The sequence below is a fragment of the Poecilia reticulata genome, linkage group LG4 (genome assembly GCF_000633615.1).
Source record: "Poecilia reticulata strain Guanapo linkage group LG4, Guppy_female_1.0+MT, whole genome shotgun sequence".
Lineage (NCBI taxonomy): Eukaryota > Metazoa > Chordata > Actinopteri > Cyprinodontiformes > Poeciliidae > Poecilia > Poecilia reticulata.
Window position 1 is genome coordinate 14,535,737 of NC_024334.1, and position 26,871 is coordinate 14,562,607.

At 38.3% G+C, this 26,871-nt stretch overlaps 2 protein-coding genes across 6 annotated transcripts in view; both read left to right on the plus strand.

Moving 5' to 3' along the window:
• The first annotated feature begins 706 nt into the window (after positions 1–706).
• s100p (S100 calcium binding protein P) lies at positions 707–18,592 on the plus strand. Of its 4 annotated transcripts, XM_017304232.1 has the most exons (6): positions 708–820; positions 2,802–2,870; positions 10,289–10,396; positions 10,513–10,683; positions 12,130–12,325; positions 17,689–18,592. In XM_017304232.1, the coding sequence occupies exons 3-6, from the start codon at positions 10,347–10,349 to the stop codon at positions 17,971–17,973; spliced, it is 702 nt and encodes a 233-aa protein (XP_017159721.1). In that variant the 5' UTR covers positions 708–820; positions 2,802–2,870; positions 10,289–10,346; the 3' UTR covers positions 17,974–18,592. The 4 variants fall into 4 exon arrangements, with proteins under 4 accessions (XP_008406038.1, XP_017159721.1, XP_008406037.1 ...); XM_008407816.2 differs by lacking the exon at positions 2,802–2,870 and having other exon boundaries at positions 707–820; XM_008407815.2 differs by lacking the exon at positions 708–820 and having other exon boundaries at positions 2,737–2,870.
• Positions 18,593–19,974: 1,382 nt separating this feature from the next.
• The window catches only part of mep1ba (meprin A subunit beta a), a 12,535-nt gene continuing 5,638 nt past the window's right edge, over positions 19,975–26,871 (plus strand). Inside the window, exons 1-8 of one of the 2 annotated variants that reach the window (XM_008407813.2) lie at positions 19,975–20,067; positions 20,157–20,184; positions 21,331–21,381; positions 21,454–21,497; positions 21,690–21,768; positions 21,853–21,970; positions 23,512–23,690; positions 24,384–24,602. In XM_008407813.2, the coding sequence (XP_008406035.1) occupies positions 20,026–20,067; positions 20,157–20,184; positions 21,331–21,381; positions 21,454–21,497; positions 21,690–21,768; positions 21,853–21,970; positions 23,512–23,690; positions 24,384–24,602 (760 nt within the window). In that variant the 5' untranslated portion in view covers positions 19,975–20,025. The remainder of the gene's footprint in view (positions 20,068–20,156; positions 20,185–21,330; positions 21,382–21,453; positions 21,498–21,689; positions 21,769–21,852; positions 21,971–23,511; positions 23,691–24,383; positions 24,603–26,871) is intronic. The other variant, XM_008407814.1, reaches the window with a different exon arrangement.

Sequence of the window (26,871 nt, forward strand, 5' to 3'; positions counted from 1 at the left end):
GTCAGAGAGAAAAAGTTATTCCTGGTTGTTTTTCTGCAGTGTTGACTGCTTGTTTTTCCTTCACTTCCTTCCTCTCCCTCCCTGCCTCCATCCTCACCCACCTCCCCACGCAAAGTTTGCATTACTATCAGTATAAGGCCTTTATTTTAACTTTCATTCACTTTAATAACTACATTTATGTCTCACCCAGGGATTTTAGCCAACCCTAACCATTACTAATCCTAATCTTAACTAAATCTTAATTCACACCTTACCTCTAAACGAGACGGCTTTAGTCTCCATATACCCTGTCAGTCTTCAGGTAAAAATTGTCCTAAATGATATAGTTACACAAGTGCACACGCACCCACACACACACACACACACACACATACACTGTATACTTACACTCTATCATTGTAGCACAAATTTTGACTTTTCCCCCCATTTCCCTATTGCCTTTGAAGAATGAACTCTAGCTGACATTTGGCAATTCAAAAACACACAGTTCAATGAATGTTGTTGAATACCTATCAATGATTGGAGTAAAGAAATAAAATAATAGAGCAAAGGAAATCTTTGGCCCCTGGCTTCATTAAGTGAATGGGAAGTGTGTGCAGTTATGGTCTCCTGCCATCAAGAAGGAAAGAACAGTCTTCACTTCCTCCTATTCTCCATCTGTTTGCTTATGGGATTCCAGTCCATCCTGTGGGCCTGACCGTTGGCAGTCCTCTCGTCCTCTCAGTCTCCGGCCAGCTGATACAAACAGTAACAACTGCATCCAGCACCAGAGGAGCTTCAGGCTAACCATCATCCTCTGCAGCCGAGGGTTAGACTTACAGTAAGTTTTTGTTTTCATTCTGTCCTCTCCGTCTTGGTTTTACTCTCCTTATGCTGTGACACATGTACTTGTATATAATATTGTATATAATATGAATGGAGGTTGTCCCTCTTTTAAGTCACTATTAAACTGTTTTATGGTTTGCATGAAATCTTTGGTATGATTTTGAAAAACACTAATTTGTTTACGCACTTTACTCAGTTATTATCCGCGTTACATCCCAAAGGAGCCAATAATAGCAGATGTTTTGCAAAACTAAACAGCTTTTCTAAAAGCATAAACACATTTAGGAAAGATGTATTTTCTCACATCTATGACTGTTTTCCCATCTTACTCTTTTCTTTTAACCATTTACTATGATGTTTAAGGTGTTGCGGAAGTTTCTGAAACACAAAGCAAACACTGAATAGACTGGAAATAAATAATGATGAAGTCCACTGATGAATGATGTCATCAACCCTTTGACATCCTACCAGAATGAAGTCTCACTTAGTGCCCATAGGAGACAAATGGAACCCTCCAGAGAAACTGCAATAAAAATAATACATATTACATTTTGTTCTGTAATCAGAACAAAATGTATTATTCATAAAAAGAAAGAAAATATTCATAAAAAGAAAGAAAAAAAAAGATTTAACAGCAGTTTTGCTCTGACATCAAGAAAACTGTAAAACATCCAGGATGGCATGTTAGGAGTGTTCAGGGTGTGTATGGTTTATGAAAACTATTTTGAGTGCCTATTATATTCTTTATTTAATACAACAAAATACAACTGAGAGATTCGGCTCAGACTCCTACATTAGCTCTGCTGCCCTCTGGTGGTTAAATATACGATGTCTTTAAGAAAATCCCTTCAATAGCATCAGGCTGGATGCTTCTAGTGGTCAGTGTTACAGCAGGTCTAAAGAAGCCTCTGACTGAAAACACTCTGCTGTTATCTGACCGTCTCAGGTAGAAGATGTTTAAAGAACTGTCTTTACAGCATCACACTGCTTTGGAATTTCATGTCCAGAAATTTCAAAGCAGTCTTGTTAGATTCTTCCAGATTTGCCCTAGATCTAAGTTTTCACTTTTTTGTCTCTTATCTTCCACACATTCTCTACCAGAGACAAGTCTGGAATGGCAGGCAGAATCTGAAATGTCTTCAGCCATGTATTTGGATTATGTAGAACAGCATTTTGCAGTTACTTGTTGAGAAAACCTGTCCTTGGACTTCCTACGGACAACTGTGTGTACTGATGTGTGCATCAGTACACACAGGGTCAAGTGTTCTCAAAAAAACTGAACAAAAACAGAAATCCTGAAGATTTTTTCCTGTGTTTAAAAGCCATGCTTACACTCTGTGATGTTCCATTTTGAAAAGCCTGTGAAGTTTTGTGATTTGGGTTAACATGCCAATCTATTTATTACACAGGAACGTTTACAGCAGCATGTGTTAATGTGACTTGTGTTCCACAAAGCTTTTGTAAGTAATCCCCTGTCCTTGGGGTTCTGTTGAGACTGATGAGAGGGATTTACGATCAGAAATACACTCTTTGAGCTTAGGTTTGCATTTTTTCTCAATGAAATGACTCCATATTCTTAAAATCTTTACTGTATTGTGGACGATCTAATGTAATCTCTGATTATAAAAAAATATTTTCACATTCTCCTGGATAATCTTCTGTCAAAACTGACACTGTGCATAACATAATATTTTTTACATTTGAGAAACAGTGCATTGACTTTTTCTTTGCTTTACAGTCTGTCAAGCAAACAGACAGCTTTACAGTCTGTTTGCAAGTATTTCAAGGGGAAAGTATTTCAACCTGTTTGTTGAAATACTTGCCCCTAAATCCCTCTGACACATAATATCACTTACATATCAGCGTACACAGTGAGGGCCAATGACTGCTGCTCGCTCTACAGTCTGGAGGCATGCTGAAGACTGCCAGTGCAGCTCAGTTCATGAAACCCTCATTACATGATGCACTTCCTACAGGACACAGCAGGGTACAGCCTCAATGAAAACCTAGAGCCAGGAAAGGTTTGGTGACTTCTCCATTTTAGGGTAAGTTCAGAATCTTGGGTTCTGTACAGCAGTTTAGATAAAATGTGTTGCAGGCCAGGAATTTCATAACTGACTGGCAGTTTACAATGTGATGTTTACAAAGTTGTAGCATCTCTTGCCTATCTGTGAGGATGTGGTTGTGGAAATACCTAACTAAAATTAATCCAATTAACATTTTTAATTCAATTTGATTTTTAATAAAGCTTTTCTCAACACAACCTACACTGCAGAAACAAAATCTTTCCAAGTGTTTTTGTTTTTGTCTAGTTTCTATTAGTAAACTCGAAACAAGACAAAACTAACTTACAAGTAACTTGTTTGAAGTCAATAATTCCTTATTATTGATCAATAAGCACAAGTTCCACTGGCAGATTATTTCACTTATAATATGGGAAAAATATCTTGTCGTAAGTAAATGAATCTGCCAGTGGAAGTAGGATAATGTGCTTTTCACTACTGCTGCTGTTTCTAAGATATGTGTGCACCAATATAGTTTTATCATCCATTGGCACCATCGTGGAAGCTCACTATTTATAAAATAAAAGTTCACCCCTTAAAATTTGTGCTTAAATTTCATTTCTGCATTCCTGTTGCCAGATTTAAAATGCTTGCTCAATTCAGGCTTTTCAATTTAAAGTTCACATTTTATAGAAAATATTGATCCTAGTCATTTAATTGGCTACTTGAATCAAATAACACAATATTGGTTCATCCGCTTGAGAAGCAGCTGGATGGTATATGGTCTTATATTACAATATAAGAGTTAAATAAAGCTAGAAGTGCAATGTAACACATTTCTAATCTTTGTGATTCTTAAAATTTTGATGACCACAGATGGTTCTAAGTTTGATTTCCATTAGCTATTGTTCTGTATTTACTTCCTAGTGTTTTATAACACTAAGAAAATCCAGATTTTTAAATGATACATTTCTAAATTTCCAATTTATATTTTTATTTTTCAGGTTGATATTTGTTTCTTAGTTCATGTGATCATTTAGGTCTGGGTTGGTTCTTCTGTTTGTGTTTAATGACAGTAACATTGTTTTGTGTCTTGAGACACTTTGATAACAGAACGTTTGAACGAGCCTACTATAGCTACTGTTCTGTGGCTTTCTTTAGTAATTTAATTACATGTACCAGAATGACGCTTTAGTAATCTGGATTATTTCATTAATGCTACATTGCTGTGAGGAGACACAGAGTCTGATCTTGACTGTTAACACCAGCTGTCCCTGCTGCTCTACTATTACTCATTCTAACAATCACAACAGAAGTGACAGATGAGCCAGTCTGAATCTCGCTGTCCTTCACTTCCTCCTCTCTATTGAGGGGTGGTGGTGGGGGTGGGGTAGTTAAGTATTCAGTTTCAACTTAAATATTTATTTTCCAAATTAAACATTGTATTTAGTTAATCAGCTCAGTCCCATTGTTCCAGCCTTTTCTCTCCCAGTACTTCTACAACTTTTCTTCTCTCACTTCTTGCAGATTCCCTGCAGCCATTAAAGCAGCACATCCAATGTTGTCATCTAAAATGTTGGACATGTTGGGAGGCAAAGAATAAATGATTACAGTAACAAAATGTTACTTAAGTAACAATTCAGTCCCACTAGTGGAGTTTATATAGCAGCCCCCAAAATCCAACTTTTATTTTGAAATTTCACTTGCACTTGTCGGAAACTAAATTGCATCTTAACTAAATATTTAACTTGGACCTAAATATTTAGTTAGCCAGTTAAATATGTGTCCTCTGCCTCCCAGAGGTGACCAACTACATGCTGACCGGAGACCAGAACTCCGGTTTGTTTTTTTAATTTTCTGTTTGAAAAAGGTTGGATCTACATTTACATAGTACACCCGCAGTTTAAAAGTGTTTGAACATGAAATGCTGAAAATACTTCATCAGCTTGTGTAGATATATGTAGTGAACTGAGCATAAAACAAACCTCTGTGGTTTCCCATATTGCAGCAAAAATCTTGGGATGCCAGGAAAATCATCTTTCCTAGATCCAAGTTCTGTCCCAGAGGTAAAGCAGCATATTCCTAAATAATCTGTCAAACCGTCCGTCTATTGTTTATACCAGCTCGTCTTTGCGTGGCCGTGGGGGACTGGTGCCTATCATCAGTGTTCTTTTTGAAAAAGGAGGGATTCACCAGTGACACACAGCACAATGCCACTGTGCATACACACGCACGCACACGCACACGCACGCGCACGCATACGCACACGTACACCCCCCCCCACACACACACACACACCTAAGGGCAACTTAGAGAGGCTAATAAATCAAACAGTCATGGTTTTTGGACCTCTGTTAGAAAGCTTGAGTACCCAGAGAGAATCTATGGAGAACATAGAAACTCCACGGACAAAAGCTCCAGGCCAGGACTCAAACCAGTACCGTCTTGATACAAGTCAACAAGGCTGCTGACTGTGCCATGTGCAGCCCTCTGTCAGACATTTCAGCAGTTTACATCCTGACTATGCATGTGATGTGACCTTCACAAATGACCTGACTCTTCAGAGCAGCTCTTTACCCTGAATGATGGGACTTGTGTCTCAGGTAGTGACAGCTATTCTTGTTTTGTTTTTTTTTCCATATAATGCTGTCTGAGCATACATCATTCATGGTTTGTTTCGTCACGTGTCATGGCGTCTCTGTGCGCCACCTGGCTGCTCCACTGATGGTCACGGTGCTCCTTTCTCCATGGTTTCTTCTTGTTTGTTGCTTCTTGGTTAAAGTTCCTAGTTGAGTGTTACCATTGATGCGTTGCCTTAGTTCTTATATTAAATGGTGCAGAAGAGGATTTTTGTTTCGGCCAAAACAACAGAAGACCAGTTTTTTTTTCTGTTCTTGGTTACATTTTCCTTTGTCATTTGTTGCTTTATATTGATGATTCAAAACAATTAATATAAAACTGTGTTAATGATAAATTGTCGGTATTTAGAAATTAAAGTATATTTTCAGAAATGGACCATTTGAATGGTTCTTTGAATGGATACTGAGGATTTGGTTACCTGCCCATCGCTGGACCAGGCAATAGTTTAAGTCACCTTGTTTCATGGAACTGAGCAGGTATTAGACTTTTTAATTTGATCTGATTTCACAACTGTAATGGTAAGAAAAAAACAAAACAAAAACAAGCTGACTAAAGTTCTCATGACATCACTTGAAAACACACAATTTCACTGAAATAGAACAGTGCAGGAAAGTCATATCAAGACCAATTTTGCAACGATATTTAGTCTGGATTTGAAGTTTACACAAAACATATTTAACTTTAATAAAACAAGCTGTTGCAATACTAATGTAATAAAACTGTCATGCAATTAACCTTTCTGTAACAGGATCATAAACTATGTCTGCCTATGTTACAAATGTTGGAGGTCCATACAAACCGAAATCCTGAAGCATAAGTCATGACATTAGACTGATGGTGTGATTTAAAGTTAGGTTAGGGGATCCAAAAGGGCATCCAAGCAAAGAGTTATGTGAGCATAAGTTTCCATATAAAAGCATGCATGTATGCCAGCAAGCCCAACCATGTCACTCAGAGCAGCAGCAGCAGCGCCAGCGCCACGCCACCTGCCAGGCCGGCCTTCCAGGAAGAGGAACACTCAATGCGTCAGAAAGAGACAAGCGTCTTATGATCTGCTCCAGATGAAGCCAGCATGTGCATGTGATTGAATGCATGGGTTGGTGTGACATGTTTTTATGTAAGCATCAAAGGATGAAGGAAGGGATGCCTTGGTAGTGCATTGGTACTTCTTTTTTTTTTTTTTACACAGTAGGTTTTTTACATGTAGGTTTGGGTGTTTTCTTTTTTCCTGTGTTGAAAACAAACACCTCCATTTAAAAACTGCATTTTGTGTTAACTATTGTTGTCTTTGACAAATATTTCAGTTGGTTTGATGTTCTGAAACACTGAAGTGTGATAAAACTTTCTCCAGCTGAACAGAAACAAAACTGAAGTTATTATCTTTGGACCTAAAGAGGAGCGAACCAGAATCAATGCACAGCTTCAGTTATTACAACTAAAAACCAGCGATCAGGCCGAAACCTGGGAGTAGTGATGGACTCTGACCTGAACCTTCAGAGACACATTAAGACAGTCACAAAGTCGGCCTTCTATCACCTGAAGAACATCTCCAGGATTAGAGGACTTACGTCTCAGCACGATCTAGAGAAAATCATCCATGCATTTATCTTTAGCCGTATTGATTAGTGCAACAGCGTCTTCACAGGTCTGACTAACAAATGAATCAAACAGCTACAGCTGATCCAGAACGCTGCTGCTCGTGTTCTCACTAAAACCAGGAAGATAGAGCACATAACACCAGTTTTAAAGTCCCTACACTGGCTCCCTGTAGCTCAAAGAATAGACTTTAAGATACTGTTAGTTTATAAATCACTGAACGGTTTAGCACCACAATACATTAAAGATCTGCTGTTGCTGTACCAGCCGTCTAGACCCCTCAGGTCTTCTGGTTCTGGTTCTGCTCTGCATCCCCAGAACCAGAACCAGACGAGGAGAAGCAGCATTCAGTTTCTATGCACCACAAATTTGGAACAAACTTCCAGAAAACTGTAAAACAGCTGAAACACTGAGTGCCTTTAAAAATCAACTTAAAACCCACCTGTTTAGAGTTGCTTATGGCTAAATTAGGGTTAGAGTGCGGGTTTTGATGTCTTCCATGTTTTTACCTTTTTTTTTTCTTCTTTCTACTTTAACTAAAAATCATATATCCTGCTCAGACTTCACCCAGAGTTTATCAGTCAGTCTGTTCACCACAACTGCAAACAAGAGAAGACTCAGAGCTGATCCCTGACCTAAGAGCTACCACCTTTCTTCTTACTCCATGTTCTACCATTCTATTTACACACATTGCAGATACCTCCCTCATCTATGCTGACAGATGCTGATGTTCTCTCACTTACAATTACCCAATCTGTCAGACAAGAAGACCAGCCAAACACAGATCAGTTACACTTTTTCACGTCCACTACAAAGATACATTGTCTGGAATGGTACCTTGGATCTGGACCATTGATCTTAAAAGATCAGCTCTTTGACATCTCAGTTTTTTTTACCCCCAAAAAGAATGTTGAGTTTTAGATTTATGACTTCTAAGATAGAAAAAAATATTCTTTTCTTCATTTGTTCTATTTTTTTTCAAGGGTACAAGGGTGTAGCTGTGCTCTACTTTAAGGGTTTTGTGTCAGGAAAATTTTACTTAACAGTCACAGGCAATAAGTGTATCAAAACGCAGCAAAAGGAAAGTCAGGATAGATCGATGGATGGACAAGCTTTGAGGTGATTTGGGCCATGCTGGGAGAGATATGCTCCTATATGTTAACAGTTGATCATTGTCTGACTGCGCCACCAGAAACCAGCTACGTTCTGCTTCATCATCACTTACCTGGCCTGAAAAACACAAGACTGTTTTATATTCAATATGTTCTGCAGATTATGGCAGGAAGACAGTATTTCCTTGTTTCTTGACACCTCACATGAAAAAAAAAGTAGCAATTCTATCCACCCAACTTAAAATCACTGGCTAAGAGGTGAGGTAGAATTTAAGCGGTTAAATTCCCAGTAGTGAAAACATCCAGACTGGTAGCAGTGCTCAGGTGAACCATTTATTCAGAATGGAGATGCAGGATTGTAATTCTTCACTGACGTTGTTCCAGCTATCCTCAGCCATGCTCAGTGTTTTGCTGCCTGGTGTCTTTGGGCTGAACATCAGCTAATGGAATGGTGCTCAGCTGGGTTTGTGCCAGCGCTCCAGCTCTGCCTTTCATCATATTCCACCTCTTCTCCCTGAATAGCTTTTGGATTGCCACAAAAAAACGTTGAAATCATTGTCCTGCTGAATGGCATGTGTTGCATCCTTTCCATGTGTTGAGTCCTATCCATCACCTGTCAGCAGTTCATTTATCAGCAAAGGCCACTATAACAGTCATATTGGCATCCAGCCATGCCTGAGCTGCAACCAAAGATGAGGCTGTGTGTGTTGGGCTAAGATCTATGTGGTTTTTTTTTTTTTTTGTCATTTCATTGTACTTTCATTTGACAGAAGTTAATTGCGTGTTGGGACCAGATTCTCTTTTTGTTTGGAGCAACTTTCTTTTCAGTTCCTGATGTTTACCACATTGCTTTGGATTTATTTCAAATGCAGGGAAAAGAGAAAGGAAAATTGGTGGAGTAGAAAGTTAAAGAGGAAAAAAGGAGGTAAGACTTAAAAAGAGGAAGGATAGAGAATACAAGAAAACACCCTAAAAGCCTGCTCCTGCACCTGCAAACAGAGAGAAAAAAAACAAGAAACCACAATAAACAATAACATATAGATATATGAAAACAACATCACTGAAAAGCACACAGTACTAACTAACATAAGTGAGATCTGAAAACAACTAAATCCAAACCTCAGTGAACTCCTGGGCCCTGTTTCACTAAACAGTTAACAAGCCCAGAGTGGAAGGCAGATACTCTGAATAAACCTACCTAAACACTATTCACCATGGCAACGGGAGAAAAAAAGAAGCAGTCTGCATTTCTCGCCAATGGAGTTAGACATTTTATTGATGGCATGAGAATATCAAAAACATATTTATTAAAAAAAAAAAAAAAAAAAGAAACAATGCTGCTCCCAAATAGCCAGTTAGCATGATGCGCCAATACCTGAGAGCTAAAANAGTGGAGATGAAGATGGTCCATTCAGGAAAGCAGAGCTGCATCAAACTTTAACGTGGAACTGCAGAAAAAAAAAAAAAAAGCATAAATTGAATTGATTGTTAATGCATGTCACCATGAGAAAAGCCTACTGAGTTTTGCTTAAAAAAAAAAAAAAAAAAAAAAGAAACAATGCTGCTCCCAAATAGCCAGTTAGCATGATGCGCCAATACCTGAGAGCTAAAATAACACTCAAAATACAACTTTCCTTGGTGAAAATTACTCAGATCATATTTAATCTTGGCTAATAGCAATGAAATAAGATTCTGAACATATCAGCTTTATTGTATGTAAGGCTGGAAATAAACCCTGATTGTGCCAACTCACAGTCATAGTTAGAACATCAGCTGCTTTTGCTGATTGATGTGATGAATTAGACTTGTTAAATTTAGGACGTGCATAAATGGGAGCCATGATGGATCACCTCAGTGATGATGACATATTCAAATGTAGTGTATTCTGAACACTTGTTGTGCACTGCAGTCTGTTCATCAGCTCATATGTTAAAGGAGAAATATGATCCTTGGAGTCACTTTGTATTTGCAAGGTTAGAGCATGCTGAAGCAAACGTTCTCCTCTGAGAAAATGAAAATCAATCAGAATTCACAAAAGATCTGGTTGGTCCTTCCTGATTCAGCCCCAATGAATCCAGGTTGTTTGAAACGTTGCTGCATTCTTTGTTGCAGGTGGATCACATCCTCTAGCAGCAGCGGTGGACTCCTGTCTCCTGACTTCTCAGAAACAATGTTTCTCTTTGTAGGAACTAAAGTCACAGAGAGAAGGAATGAACGCAGGTACCACCTTTACTCTGAGCCAGCTTTGTTTTGAGTTTGTTAGATGAATTCATTCCTGCTGAAGTAGACGGAAAACACATTTGACAAGAAACTGACACCATTTTAACCCTGTTCAGTTCTATTTACCAGAGGATTCGGGACCATGAGGTGCTGGACAGGAGGAAGACGGTGACGGCTCTGAGGGCGGGCGAGGACAGAGCCATACTGCTGGGGCTCAGCATGGTCTTCCTCTCTGTCATGATGTACTTCGTCCTGGGCATCACCATCCTGCGCTCTTACTCTGACAGGTACTGTCCTGCTTTATACTGGACCAACTTCTGGAAAGGTGATCACATCTACAGTCCCTTAAAGGTGTAGTATGTAATTTTTTATTTTAAAAAATATGTTTCTTTCATATGTGTTAAAGCTGTCACTATGTTGTGACAGGATGTTAGGAGACAGATAATCTGTGAAGTGGCCCTGAGCTACTATTACCATGTTTATGAATGCACTGCCCCCAATCAAAAAGAACCAATCAGACCCAGGAGAAGGGTCTTGAAGCTGCCAATCAAACCTTTGTAGTCGCTGCTAAATGTGCTAATGTCAGAGAAACAACTTACAGGAAAACCATTTATTTCCTGTCATTGACCATTCTCTAAGGTTTGAGAATCCTTGTATGATGCTAACTAGCCTTAGCCTTCACGCCAGGTGATGCTAGCTGCAGTGTAGCAAAGAGCCAGGTGAATGTTAGAGGGGGGATGAGCAGCACCACATGGAGAGGTGATTCAGAGTGCCAAGACCCTCCCCCTGGCTCTGATTGGTTGTTTCTAGTCAGAACTGGGAGAAGGCAGAGGAGATACCAAACTGTCACAGTATGGAGACCATTTGAACAACCATGTAAAATAAATATTGTTTTTATAAAACTTGTACATGGCAACTTTAAAGAAGTACTCTAACTACTTCCTCTTCTATACATTTTATCACATGACAGACATGAGTTTAAATGCATTTTGTGTGAATTTTGTGGGCAAATTCTAATATAGAAGGCAAATGCTAAATGATTCTCAAAATGAAGATAAACATTAAAAAACAAATCTAAAATGTATTATTTCACACAAGAGTCTAGCACAGGGTTGGGCAACTCCAGGCCTCGAGGGCCGGTCTGCAACTTTTAGATGTGTCCCTACTTCAACACACCTGAGTCTAATAATGAGATCATTAGCAAGACTCTGGAGAACTTGACTGCACTTAGGCATTGATTAAGCTATTGGATTCAAGTGTGTTGGAGCAGGGAGACATCTAAGAGTTGCAGGACACTGGCCCTGGAGGACCAAGTTTGCCCACCCCTGGTCTAGCAAAACCACCTTCCACTGTGATTAAAGCTGCAGATCTTTAGGGGTTTGTCTCCACTAGCTTTGCACACATGCAGAATACACCTACCACATGTCTACTGTGTGCAGTACAAACTTAAAACTTGACTTTTCATCGTGGTTTTTTTCACCATTAGCTTGCATCCATGAAGTGAACAAACAGAGTTTGTTCATTAATGTAGCCTTGCTCATGCTAAATATCAATTTCTTTTTGCTTGCTCATCATGTCTTACTTTGTCTTGTGATCTTGCCCTGTCCCATAAAATCCCAATGAGATACATTGCAGTTTTATGTTGGATCACTGACATAATGTGGAAACGATCAAGAAATTTGAATACTTTTCCAAGATGCGGTGTTAAAAAATGACTGCCGTTGTCTCTCCAGTGTGTGGACAGATGAGGATAGCTGCACCATTGTGAACTCCACCATAGTGTGGGATGTAAACTGTTCATACAGTTGTGGAGTAGAGTGCTGGAAGAGTTCCCGTTACCCCTGTCTCCAAGTGTTTGTCAGCCTGAACTCATCAGGACGGCTGGTCCGATTGCTGCACAATGAGGAGACACACGACAGCAATCCCGAGGTATGCAACCACTGATGCTGCAGCTGTGGCTTCATGTCATTCACAAGGACAAGTCTGGTTTGAACAACAAGTGGTGTCACCCAGAACGTGCTACTGTCAGGTGTAGTCTCTGCAGCCTGGATATTGAACTCTTAGTAAGTTTCATCCGTATCATTTACCAAGATTGTTATTTCGGTAACAATCATTAACTGTTGCTGACAGTGCATGTGATGTCATCCTATCTCTTGTTGCTAAGCTATAGACACAACACGCCAATGTGTTTGTTAGCTGCTGTACCAGAGAAAGTAAAATGCTGCGGTTGTATACCTGTGTCAATGATTCTTACACCTCCACACAATGAACCTCTACTTGGCAAATCAGATCACAATCTTGTCTTTCTCTGCTCAGAATATAAATCCCTTGTTCAAAGACATAAAAAGATGACTGTGAAAAATGTTCACAGGAAGTTAAAAATGTCCTGTGTTGTTATGTGTCTATACAGTAGGAAGGACAGAGATGATGTTACTGACTGTACAAACTCCCCACCAGAACAGTGAGATGTTCCCAAATAAAAAAAACATGCATCATCAGGACTGTTAAAAAGTGAAAAAAAGAGACTTTAGGGAGGGAGACAGGGATCATTGAGGAGTATACAGAAACAACTTGAAGTCAAGACAGCAAAGAAAAGTAGAGGAAGAAGCTGGACATCAACTTCCAGCAAAACAATGTCAGAGACATGAAGATCACAGGTTCCAAGCAAAAGCAGGATTGGAAAGATGGAGTGGAACACATTCTTCAAAAAGTTCATCTTGGGAACAAGCTCATCATCCTCCTCTCCTGTCCCCAACCAGACAGACATCCTGCCCTCCTCTGACCCACAGCTTTCCTGTAAAACCTCAGATGCTTTATGTTCTACTTCAGTCACTGCCTCTTCTGCTTCCACAAGCTGGAGAGACTGAACCAGAGCAAGGCTGCAGGTCCAGACGATGTGAGCCCCAGAGTCCTGAAGGCCTCTGAGGGATTCTATAACATCTCCTCATCCTCAGCCTGACCAAACAGAAGGTCCTGTTGTTGTGGAAGACATCCTGCCTGGTTCAGGTACCAAAGAAAACTCATCAATCAGTAATTAACAACTACAGACCTGTTGCCATGACATCACACATCATGAAGGTCCTGGAGAGACTCCTGTTGGCCCACCTGAATAAGCAGACAAGCACATATCAGGACTCTCTGCCGTTTGCTTATCACCGTAGAGTTGGAACTGAAGACGCCATCATACACCTGCTTCAACAAACCCACTGTCATCTGGACACAGCAGGCAGCACTGCTCTGCTTTGTGTCATGTTGTGGGAACAATTATTTCATCTTGAATGTAAACAAAACAAAAATATGATTGTAGATTTCAAGAGAAACAGTTCCTTTTTGTTCCTTTTAATAAGTTAAACTACATGGCCAATTATAAAGTGTTAAAATCATAAAGTAAGTCGTGTTTAGGCCTGTCGCGCTAAATGATAAATCAATTAATCGCACAATAAATTAAACCTATCGACCTCATTTTAATTACCGGCTTTATCATCTCTTCCTGCCTTTTTTTTCTTTCTGTTGATGACACTGAATGAACAACCCAGGTGAAAAAAGTATACTTTAGTATACTTCAAACATACTTAAATTTGTGAAAGTACACTTTAAGTATACTAAATATTAAGTGTACTACCTATAAGTATATCTGAAGTATACTAAAAATATACTTGTACCAATTTCGAAATTAGTACTTTAAACGCACTTAAACATAATTGTACAAAAATACACTTTTAATATATTAAATAAAAATATACTTTAAGTGAACAAAATATGAATGAATATGTATGAATTTTTAAGTGCCTTAATAATCTTTTACTATTTATTAAAATTTCATACATAAAAAAATTATAATCATGATGTAATTTTTAAGAAAGTATCCAATCAATTTTCAGATGTGATGTAAAACCTTATAATCAACGGCATTAGCTCCAGTTCATACTGCAGACCAGATGGTGGCGGTATTGCACATTTTCATTTATTTAAAAAAAACCGCCACAAAGAGAAGAAAAAACTTAAAGCAAGGAAGATAACAGACGCTGTTTAAATTCGCCATTTTTACTCGCATAATATTGCCTTAACAGTAGAGAGGGCCTTGACAATAGTTACTAATTTTGGTAAATTCAAGCTTGAGACGTCCTAGTCCGAATTAGACGACAACACAACGGGAGAACAACCGATAGAAATGAAATGTGTGTTACAAAAGGAGCCCGGGGAGACGAAGGCTGCTAAGTGTTTCTAGCTGGTGGTAAGTTTGGTTATTAATTATCTTCATTTAATTATAATCAGTGCAGTAAAGATATATAACTTACGTTGGTTTCTTAAATAATTATTTTATCAATTTTATTGTGACTTGTATGATTATTACTATAGTAATCATTCAGCTTCATGTTATAACTGCATGGAGGCTGTTTGTTGCGACTTATACTTTAATTCATAAACTAACCTGGTTTTAATTAAGCTCCATAAGACAGAGAGACTTTGATATTGTGAGGTTGTTGTTCTAACTCGTTCATCAATGATTTTATCTTCAACATATGTTTGCAGTCCAACTAAGCAAATGGAAGATGAAAGAGGAAGCCAGAGAAATCGGGTGTGAGAAAACCTAAAGACTTTCTGTCTCAGTAGAGGCTCTGACTCCACCAGATCACCAACCAGCTCTGAGGATGTACCTTCACATCGTCTTCATGATGTAAGTTTGTTTTTTCAATGAGGAGCTAGCTACATTTTCAACAACAAAAACTGCTGTGTTACCAACATAAAGTGCTTAATAAATATGATTTGATTTAAAGGTAACTGGAAAGAATTTTTCTCTTCTTGTTAATCTAACATTTATCTTTCTTTTTTTATTATTTGTTGTTGGCTTTCAGGGCCCTGTGATGGACTGGTGACCTGTCCAGGGTGAACCCTGCCTCTCATCTGATGGCTGCTGGAGATGGGCACCACCAGCCCCCCTCACTACACTGCAGGGATCAGTGTGTTCAGATCATGGATGGAAAGATTTTAAGGTAGTTTGTCTCCTTAAGTCCACACTTAAAACAGCTTCATAGTTAATGCCAACATCAACTGATTCTATGACATTGCTGACTATTTTTTTTCTACTTCTAACATAAACAGGCAAAGACACCCAGAAATGTTTTTCCACCCCAGGCATCCGGTCCCAATCATCATCAGTTCTTATGATGTCACATACATGGCGAGTCCACAACATCTTGAAATAGTAAGTATTTTTTTATTTGCCATTTTTCTGTTCTCTTTATATACAAATACTTTCTTAGTTTAATTGCTCTATTGTTCTTTTTTTGTAGGATTCCGTAAGGTGCAGTGAACGGGAATGTTCTGTCGTTGATCCTCACTTTCATGTTTTATTGTCACACTTAAACTTTCATGTTCATGTGTTCACTTTTGATGTGTAAACTGATAATTTATGTAAAGTTCATAAAGTTGTGAGTAAAATTGGGCAATTTTAAAATGTTAGTAATAAAACAAAATATTTGAATTACCTTGGGCATCTTGTGTAATTAATCTTTCCATGTAAATGTAGCCTAAAATAATGTAAGTACTGTAGTGTAGTTATACATGTCATTTACAAAATAGGAAAGTAGGAATAAAGACTTTCACGAGTAATTAAAATTGTATTTTATTATCAATAGCAGGAAATAAAAAAAAAATTAAGTGTAATTTAAATACATTACTGATAAAAATATACTATTATTAATAGTATATTAAAAATATATTTGAAGTGTATGAAATATATATTTTAATATAATTCTGAGACAGAATTATTAAACTCATAATATAATATTTATATCAAAATATAATAATAATAAAGCTGTGAAATATTTAAAAAGTATATTTTAAGTACACTCTAAGCACACTTGAAGTTGTTCCAAAAAAGTACATATAGTATACTAAAATATACTTTTAGTTGTAATTTAATACTATTTAAATACTACTAAAGTATACTAAGCACAAAATTAGTTGTTCCAAAATAGTACAGTTTAGTACATTGATAAAAGTATGTTAAAATTTAGTATACTAAAGTATACTTTTTTTTCACCTGGGAAAGGCTCAATTCCGGTGCTCTCCACTGACCTTCCCTTCCTCATTTCCTTAGTGTAATGTCCAGCGCACACGACACGAGTTGTCGGCCCATTTTCAAAATCTGAGAGACACAGAAATCTTAGGTATAACGGTTCGATCGGGTTCGATTGCTGTGTGGTGTCCAGCCACACAGCCATTATTTTGGACTTGTAGCCCAAAATAATGACTACACGTCCAGTTAGCTAATTTTAAAATCAGGCATTAATCAATGCTTTACTAGAATCTGCCTGTGATGCATGTGGCTAGAGTCAGCGTAAAGTCCTGACTGAATGAAAATCATTATAACCTATTTATGTCACGTTAAGGAAGAACAGCTGAAAAGTTACCGGGTTTATCAACTGCGGTAGCAATTTGGCTCCAACTCATCTTGTCATTTCTATATTCTTTGCACGAAATTTTAAATAAATATTAATGTTGTTTCCACATATCATCTCCGATGTAATTTCCCATTAGAAAGCAGAGGAGAATCCACGCTTTCTGATTGGCTGCCCGTCACATTCAGCTTTAAGCTCCCAGTCGGGGAAAACCCCAGATTTAGATCAGAGCGGCCATGACGATTAAATCACACTACAGGATGACCGGTTACGAAATCACCAGCGACAATCTTAAGATCGGCCAACGATCTAAGATTGTCATAAGGGGAAAATGGGGACAAAAAAAATCGTGTAGTATGCACTAATGCATTAGGTTGTCGGATGTGCCCATCTTCTCTATTTAAATCTAGTTATTACTGAAGGGCAATATAGTATACAGACTTCATAATCTGCTCTCTTTTGGTTGAATGCAGTATTTATTTCCACTTTGGCTTCATGTTGTTTAGTTTTTATTCAAGTACGTTTTTGGTTAATGGAGACTGAGAATACATTTTATTTTTGTTTTGTTTATTTAGTTTATCAGTTAGTGTTATATGTTCTTTTGAAAATAAAGTGTATCTATCTATGGCAGGAAATGGCGTACATTAGTCATTTCCATTAAATCAGTGTCAAAAGGTATTGAAACAATATTATCGTTTATCGCGATATTTTTTTAGACAATTAATCGCTCAGCAAAATTTATCATGACAGGCCTAGTCGTGTTGATTCATTAAACAGCAACTATTACCATAATATTGAAGTATTAGACAAGCCTAAAAGAAAAGTGTGAAATATAAATCTGTTTTTTACCAGACAAATCACAATGATTACATTTTTTCTATTTTTCAGTGTTTCTACATTCCAAAGTGTCATAAAGACTATGCTGCCACGCATGCCATGGTTCAGGACATTTCTCAGAGACTCAGGACTCAACTCACAGTTCAGTGTTATGTCGACCCAACAGAGAAGACAGACAGCGCCATCATGACCCAGATTTATGGTCGAATTGCCGTCTTCCACTCTTTATTCTGGCCAACCTGCTCTTTGATCGGAGGAACCGCCATCATTGCCATGGTGAAGCTGACCCAGTATCTCTCCATCATGTGCGAGAGACTCAGCCGCATCAAAAGGTGAAGGGAAACAGACGGAAGGTCAAAGACAAATTGAGGTTGTTTTTTTTTTGCCCCCATAATAAAATAAGGGAAGAAGTAAAAGCTGACTGTGGACTGCTGTTTCATGAACTAAAGACATTCATGTCTCACAACCTCCATGCAACCTACAGAAGAAGCAGACACACTTTTGGAATGAAGTCTATCTCAAACATAGGTAGACAAAGCTGCTTCTATGTCGTATATATTTGGTTTTCTAAGTTTTCTTTGAAATTCACAACCAGTGGGTGCAGATGGTGAGTGCAGCTCATTGACTGTAGTTGAATTTAAACAGATCTTGTAATAGCCTCTTTTGTAGACACAGCACTTGAAATATTGTCCTTCTTCCCTGTTATTTACAGACATGCATATTAGACATTTTAGCTAACATTATTAAGATGTCTTCCTTTGTCTTTATGTAGCCCAACAGATTGTAAGGTCAATACCATTACTATGTACATGTGAATGGATTGTTCAGTATTGGAAAATGTGGGTGTGGTTAAATAAAATGAGTATTTAACATTACTCATTTATTCACAGTCACTGTAAACTACACCTTGTGGATGTGAGGGCTATAAATAAATGACCAAGTAAATGTCAAACAAGAGGAAAGTTGCATGTTTGTAGTACAGACATCCGTAAAGTGAAATAAACCCGGCAAAAATACATTAGCCACAAGTAATCTCCACTCTTATTCAGAGATGTGCAGGTGGAGTAAATTGGATTTATTGAGCGCTTTAATAAATAAGAATACAAGCCACGCAAAGTGCTTTGTTATGCTAACGTGCACAAGAAAGATGGACGTCAAGTGAAAATTTCTTTGTGCAGCACATTTCAGCCACCGGGCAGTTCAAAGTGCTTTACATTATGAAAACATAATGCAATGATACATTATGGGACAAGCAATAAACAAACTTTGCCAAATGCCATCATCAAAAATAATAATCTTGAAAAAAAGACTTGCTTCGTGTTTATAATCAGTAGCACAAACAGGTTTGGGTTTGATGCTTACTGTCTCCTGACACCAAATAAACACCACAATGTCTGGTTTAATTATAGTATATTAGCTAAAGTATACAGTGCAACACTCAGCACATGTGCAAATTAATTTTGTGCAGGGGCCTATTTTATTTTCTGACTGGTTGTTTTCATTTTTATCTCAGATTTTACTACATGGCACTCATGTTGACCAAGAGTTACTGTAATGAATGTTTCTCTTCAGTTTAAACTACTGGTGTGGCTGTTAAGAGTGGCGATTAATCAGTAACTATAAATAAAGGTTTACTGTATCTGGACAGTTTTAAAGAAACAAACATATACTTTCTGATGGTATATAAGTTTGTTTTGGAAGAATAAATCTGGGTTTAGAAATGTAAAATCAGTGCAATTTGTCGCTGTAAAAGCCTTTGTTTACTTGTGGAGAACTAACGTTCTTGCTACTTTTAATCTTTTGCGTTTTATTGGAACTTTTCTCAGTCATTAAAATGTCTATTTTCATCTGTATGCTCTCTGTCTCACCGAAACATGTCAAGTGTTGGGTTTTGTGATCAAATAGGGCGATTGTCAGAGAATTATGTTTTAGAGCAAATTGACAACTGAATGTTGTAGATTCAACATTAACATTTTTGCTTTATGCTTTGAAATGTTACATTTCTGTCTTTCTGTCCTATTTTAGAGCAAAGATAAAGTAAAACATCTAATAAATAGATAGTCACAGTGAAAAGGGGTGGGTGACTATTTTTTATCATATATGCAAGGTTTAACTTAAGTGTTTCCAGGAACTGTTTACTGACATGTGTTAAACTGTACTACATCTGCAAAAATATGCCTGAATTGTGCTTAAGTTTATTAGTCTGGCAACAACATTAAAGAGTGAATGGGATGTTGGTAATAATTAACGAGGCAAATAACCACAATATGTCTGCCCCTTGACTCATAAAATTGATTAGATAGTTTATGTATTATCAACACAGGCGTTTCTTCTGATGTTCAAAAAGAGCAGAAGATTTACTGTGTGAAGGAGTCTGCATCTGGAGCCATGATGCTCAGGTGGATCATTCTGGTGTCTGGTTTTGGACTGGTAAGTACTGTGTCTCTTTAAATGTGGAGAAGATGCCTCAGAGGAGTGAAGATATGCAGTGATGCATCTCAATATGTTTTATGTTACAGACAGCAGCAAAACTGACAAGTGAAACAGGTTGGTGAACACATTTAGCACAAGACTCCTCAATTCTCAAGGTTCTGCTTTTTGCTTTCAAGCCTTCATTTACTAGCTTTGAGTTTCTTCTGCTGTCCAGTTTACTTACAGGTCAAAAGGCAAAGTTAGAAATGACATCAAAAGTCATCCTCTAATTGGCAGCTGTAATTTGATAGTATGCATATAGCTATCTATTTATGTAGATCTATAAATGCTTAAAAGAAGCAAATTTATTGAAACTTTCCTCCTAAGTAGCAAGACAAGAAACCAGCCTGCCATGTATATCTTGGGTACGTCAACCAATTCTACAGAAGGAACATTGATTACCAGCAGGCAACACAGTGAAGAGTCCTGCCTGAGGACACAGGCAGATGAAGCCGGGATAAAACCGGAAACTCAGTGATTGCAAACTCCTAAAGCCTTTGCCACAATTGTCCCACTGTACAGGGTCTGAACCCTCATTGAGAAATGATTTTTTGGTGGAGGCAAGGACTCTGGTGAAGTTTGAAATGATTGAAACTGATTTTACACTGATTCTTTAACATTTGGCTGTGAAAGATGTAATGCGCCAGTTCGATCATGAAGGAAGTTACACTATGAAGCTTACCAGAAATTGCATGTGCTGTAAACAACCATTCCTCACTGTGAACAGAGAAGTTTTGAGCCAAACTAGAGGGGCGTTAATGAAAGCTGCAGGCTTTAAACATTCCTTTTGCTCCAACTTTAATTGCTCAATGTTTGAAAGCGTGGCCAACAGGAACTGAATGGCTTTGTTCACTTCCTCCACAGCCAATGCCAAACAACAACCATAGGCAGACTACAGTTCTAAAGCAGTGCAGAATACAGCTAACAGCTCCTGCTTCTATTTGCTAATTGGCCTGGATGACATTCACCTTGAAAATTCGAGCTCAAAGGGAGGCTGAAGAGAGATCGGGGTTGAGTGGCATTGTGGACAAAGGAAATGGCCAAACTTCATCCAAAGTAAAACACATACTTCAGAAACGACAGGAACTGTTCACAAAATTCTGATGATCTCCTCATGTCTAGTATTGTGTAACTTATTTTTCAAAATGCCACCATACTGTACATGACAAGTTAGGAAACAGCTGCAGCATCTTAATATTCTGACTTATTCCACATCCGCAGAAACTGATGTTGATCAGGGCCAAGACTGGGACATCTTTGACATCAATAAAGGTTTGTTTAGTTTTGGTCATCTTGCTGTTCTCAGAGTTTGTGCCTCTCAAAAATAACTATGATCCTTCCCAGCCGCTGACCTGGACCTGCTGGAGGGGGATATAGAGCAGGATGACGTGAGTGTCATAAAGCTGTATTTTCACTCCAATCTCTTCACTGTTGATCCAAACCAAAAATGTATGGACTATTATATATTCTCGGACACTCCTCAGTAATAGTGAAATTCCAACAGCAATCACATGACAACTTTTAATTACAACTGCTCTGGATTAATTCTACCTTATAACAGCATTCCTCGTTCAATCTAGAACCTTGACAGAAATTCCATCATAGGGGATGAGTATCGCTGGCCAACAACCATTCCCTATTACCTGGAGGACAGCTTAGGTAAGATGTACTGAAAAGTGACATAGTACACCATAAACTCATTAAAACATGCTGTTTAAATGGCTCCTCCTCTTTGTGATATAGACATCAATGCTAAGGGAGTTATACTGAAGGCATTTGATCAGTACAGACTAAAGACTTGCATTGACTTTACACCGTGGAAGGGAGAGGAGAACTACATCTCTGTGTTCAAAGGCAGTGGGTGAGTAAAGCCTGACTGTTGCCTTTACTTCAAGTCTCTGTTTCTTTTCTGCTTAATAAGTTACAAGTCAAAACCAGGAGCATCCATAAAATCCAAAACCATCACATAAGCAATCATGACAGGCGCCCTTGCTCCATCAATTAATATCTGACTGTCATACACATTTTGTCATGGTACAAGTCAAAGAAAATGAGATATTATTTTAGTTAAACATATGTAGAGAAGAAACCTAACTGCTACCATTAGCCTCTCAATTCCGTCGCTCTCTTATTTAGTCTATTAGTCATCCTCCTCAGTATCTTTGCTGTGGCGTCTAAAGTCAGTTCTCAAGAGTCGGTATCTTGCGCATTTTCTTTCTCTAGTTCAGCACATCTGACTCAAACAGCACCTGTGCAGAACGTTGACATGCTGCAGAGGAAGTTGGACTGTTTGAATCAGTTGTGTTGGAGCAGAGACTCGTCTAAAAGTGGCAGGACACTGGACCTTAGAAAGACGACAAATGAGATTAAACTGATGCGGGTCGTTCCATAGTCACTTCCTGCCCTAAATAGATACATCACCGAAGCATAGCAGCGACGTATGGTACAAGTTATGGTATCATATTAATTGTGTCATAGAAGTCATATGGTATGGTACGTGGTCATACCACAGTTGTCATGCCAACTATGGTATCACATAGTAAGTGGAGGTTCAACATAGATACCCCATTGACGCACTTCGTTATCAGTATGCATTTTCTGGCTTCTGTACAGAACAATCTGCTCAGAGGGAGCCACCTGTTATCGGCTGCAGTTCTCCAGTCTGACCCTGGACTCTGCTGTGTTTATCTAAACCACTGAGTCACAGCTGATTTCCCACATATTTCTGTTCTTAAGCTGGCACTTTGGAAACTATTCACACTATTCTCAAGGCATCTGAGCCCCCGTTATGAATGATCATATTTCTACTCAATATATTTTGATTCTACTCTTTATGGCATAAGACCCCACAGGTCTGTACGATGTGTACTCTGTCTGGTAGTTGATCACATCTTCAAACTAAGTCGCCATGCTTTGGAACACATTATGACTGGTTTCTGTGTTTGCATAATCAGAGTTTTTTTTTTTTCAGGCCATAGGTCCATAGATATCCAAGCCCTTCTTCTGAATTATAATTTTTCTACCTCAACACATAAAAATCATATTCACTCATTCTTCTGTTAAAGTTCTTTGCATATTTTACACAAGAGTCTTTCGTACTACTTTAAACATAAAATGACTGAGTTTCAAAACATTTCTGCTAAAAGTTATCAGATGCAGATTATAGACTCCAGATCTATACGCAACTCTTTGGATTAAATCATTTTCTCCTATTTAAGGAGGTATTTACAGATCTTAGAGAGCATCAGGCTGTTGCCAAAAATAAATTCTTTCAACCAGGGTGAATATTACAAAAAATGCTACAAAAAAAAAAAAAAAAAATTCAGGCCTGAAATGATGAATCAGACGTTTTGACTGTTGAGAGACAACAGTGTGTGTATCCTGACTGTTTTCTCTCTGGAGATGTTACTCCTCAGTAGGTAATCGGCGTGTTGGAAAGCAGCAGCTGTCCATTGGTACAAACTGCGACCGACTGGGAACAGTAGAGCATGAGTTCCTGCACGCTCTGGGGTTCTGGCATGAGCAGTCCAGAGCGGACCGCGATGACTACGTCAACATTATATGGGAACAAATTGAACCTGGTAACATCTTGTTCTTTTTCTCTTCAAGTTGATTTCTATCAATTAGCCTTTATACCTGCATTAAGATTGTGAATTTATAATAAAAACAACAAAAATGTTGGAGTCAATTTTGTAACTCAGAATAGAAACTGAAGCAGTTTGCTTTTTGACATTCATCCTTCTTGTAGAATCCCAATGTGCATTCTATGAAGTAGTATCTAAAAAGTGTGGACTAATAAAACTGACTAAATCGTTTATATTCTGTTGCAGACCTGAAATGAATGTACAGCAGCAGTCAGTTCCCAGCCCTGATCCCCAGGGCTGGGAACACACACTGGACACACACTGTCCTGTGTGTTTTAGATGTTTCTCAAGTCCAGCACAGCTGATTTAAAGTGACTGCATTATCTCCTTAGCATGCCATAAACTGGCTTCTGCATTAGCTCCAGAAGCCAGTTAATCACCCTACAGCAAAAATATAGACAGTGGCAACCCTAAACCTAACCCTTCAAATTTCATGAGGCAGCCTGGAGTGGATTTCCTTTAAGGTCATCAAACATTTATAAAGAATGTTAATGTTAACATCTCTGCCCTGTTTGCATTCTCTGAACTCAAGACCTAGCGGACCGCGATTCAGTCAGATCAGCATGAAACTGTGAAATGGACTTGTTCTCTGACAGGCCTGAAATCTCCCAATATGTTCATGTCCTCCAGGTAAGGAGCACAACTTTAACACGTATGATGACACTGTGTCCAACACGCTGGGGGTCCCATATGACTACGGCTCTGTGATGCACTACAGTAAGACAGCCTTCACCATCGACTCTGAGCCCACTATCGTCACAAAGATCCCACAATTCATGGATGTGATTGGTCAGAGGATGGGATTCAGTGCCAGTGACCTAGCCAAGCTCAGCCTGCTCTACAACTGCAGTGAGTTTCAACATGCTGTCCGCAAGTTCAAGTTTGAGTTTAAAAGGGCAGTGTCATGTCAAGTTAACTTTTTTGAGCTTTACATCACTTATACTGTTATTCCCTCATCAAAAACATACCTGGGGTGTTGCTTTGATTCTTTCATTCATGTTTGAGAACCCCTTGAATCTCCATAGCAACCATTCAACTATACAAACACCTGGTGGAGCTGAGCACTGCCTTTGAGATGCAGCTCCTCTTCTGAGCTGAAGTTTCCAAGCTTCAAAGCTTCCAGCTCACAGAGCGCCCGTCCACCACAACTCCCTCACTCAGCTCCTTCAGACTAGCCAGCAGCAATTAGCAAACACCTTGTGGAATTGCTCATCTGCTGAGCTCATTATATGAGCTACTTTGCAGTGCAAAGCTGGTAAAAACAACTGAAGGTAACATAGTTGATTGTGCTATAAAATGGCACTATGTGCCCCTTTAATAAAATATTTGTATTCATCATAAGGTCATATAGGTATATGCTAAGCTCAACACTTAGCATTAGCAACACTTAATGTGAAGTTTGTTCACAGTATTTTTTAAAGTATTTGGTGGTAATTCTGTTCTGGCCTTTATACAAAACCAAACAGGTAAAAAACTGGGTGATTACAAATGAAACAGAATTATTGAAGTTTGTTTTTCATGTTGCTGACATGCTATAATAATCTCAGACTTCAGCTGTCAGGGAGCTGTGAATATCTTAGCTGCAACACAAGCATGCAGAAACTGGAGATGACAATAGGTATTCTATCCCACTTTATTAAGGAGATTAGCATCTCTCACACTCAGCAACTTATCCAGGCCCTCTGCTTATTTGTTCTCAGTCTTCTGCTCTCTTCTGTTTTACTTTTTGTCCTTTGGACTCAAATGTATCTCAGCAGATTTTAGTTGATGTGATCATGAAGATCTATTGCAATTAAACGTTGCCCTCATTCAGGAGATCGGGTTATAGCCTCTTATTGAAGTCAACCCTTTTGTGTCTCAAGTAAAAGAGATCTGGCAACATAGCAGATCAAAGGATCTTCATTCAATTCACTTACATAAGAAGTAAAGTTTATGGGCTGTTGATACATTGATGTAGATTGTTGATGAATACTATCTGAGGCTGTATCTTACTGTTCTTTATCTTGAACTGCAGAGAAGCCAGCATTCACAGCCTTTCATGTTAACAGGTGAAAAATGTGCTGTGGAAAATGAATCCTATAAACAGAAAAATTAATGGTAGGAGGTGTAGCGAGCGCTACTTATAAAACCATAAATTACTATGACTCAACATATATTACAGTCTTTTTCATGCTTACCCACCCAGCCTGGTCAGTTTATTATTTCATGAGATGGAAAGGTTTAGGGTCTACAGGAATAACTCAGGATCCACTGAGGTTCAAGTGTGTTATAAACTGGAGCAGGCTTGTCTCTGTCCACAATTTTTATATCATTATGTACTGAGAGGGTGACAACTGGGTAAAACGCCCAAAGACAAAACCAACACCAATCTCAACCCAAATACAGCCACACTGAAGCATGTACCATCTGGGGAAATGTTTTATGATGAAAAGCTGAACTACCTACCCAGAAGTGACGAGAAAAATATTTGGAGGATCCAGATGAATAATTTCAGGGTTAATTAACCATTAAGCATGCTGGTGGAAGCATCATCCTATGGGACTGCTTTCTTTCCTCTATAGTGCATTGCAGAAAATAGATAATATAGAGAGATTGGAGGACTACCTCCAAATTCCATTTCTGGACTGATAATCCCATCTTTATTGAAAATGTATGGACCATAAAGGCACATGGCAAGAAAAACATGCAAGAGTGTTAAGAACTGTGATAAGAAAGAGTGACAAAATATCCATTTTGTAGTGCAGGGCACAAGATGCAAGAGGTTTGTCTGTAAGAACAAACCTTTTGTAGCTTTCTAGGTATGCAGCTAGCTAGGCATGTAGCTGGTTAGAGAGCTATCTAGGTAGGCAGCTGGCTAGCTGAAAGTATTTTGTTTTCATTAAGTTGTAGCAGAAAATTATCAGGATTAAGAGAAATACATCTATTTTTGTCAAATTAATCTATGTAATGTGTCTCACTTGAAGACATATAGAGTTACTGGAACAAATGGACTTCAATTATATTCTAATTTACTGAATGGGTCTATAGATAGATAGATAGATAGATAGATAGATAGATAGATAGATAGATAGATAGATAGATAGATAGATAGATAGATAGATAGATAGATAGATAGATA

What these genes read in the sequence shown, in the direction of transcription:
- s100p (XM_017304231.1), top strand. Translation starts at nt 10,158, where the DNA reads ATGCTGAAGCAAACGTTCTCCTCTGAGAAAATGAAAATCAATCAGAAT. An exon ending in GAGAGAAGGAATGAACGCAG is followed by an intron (nt 10,397 to 10,512) that starts GTACCACCTTTA and finishes AACCCTGTTCAG; the next exon opens with TTCTATTTACCAGAGGATTC. An exon ending in CACACGACAGCAATCCCGAG is followed by an intron (nt 12,326 to 17,688) that starts GTATGCAACCAC and finishes TCTATTTTTCAG; the next exon opens with TGTTTCTACATTCCAAAGTG.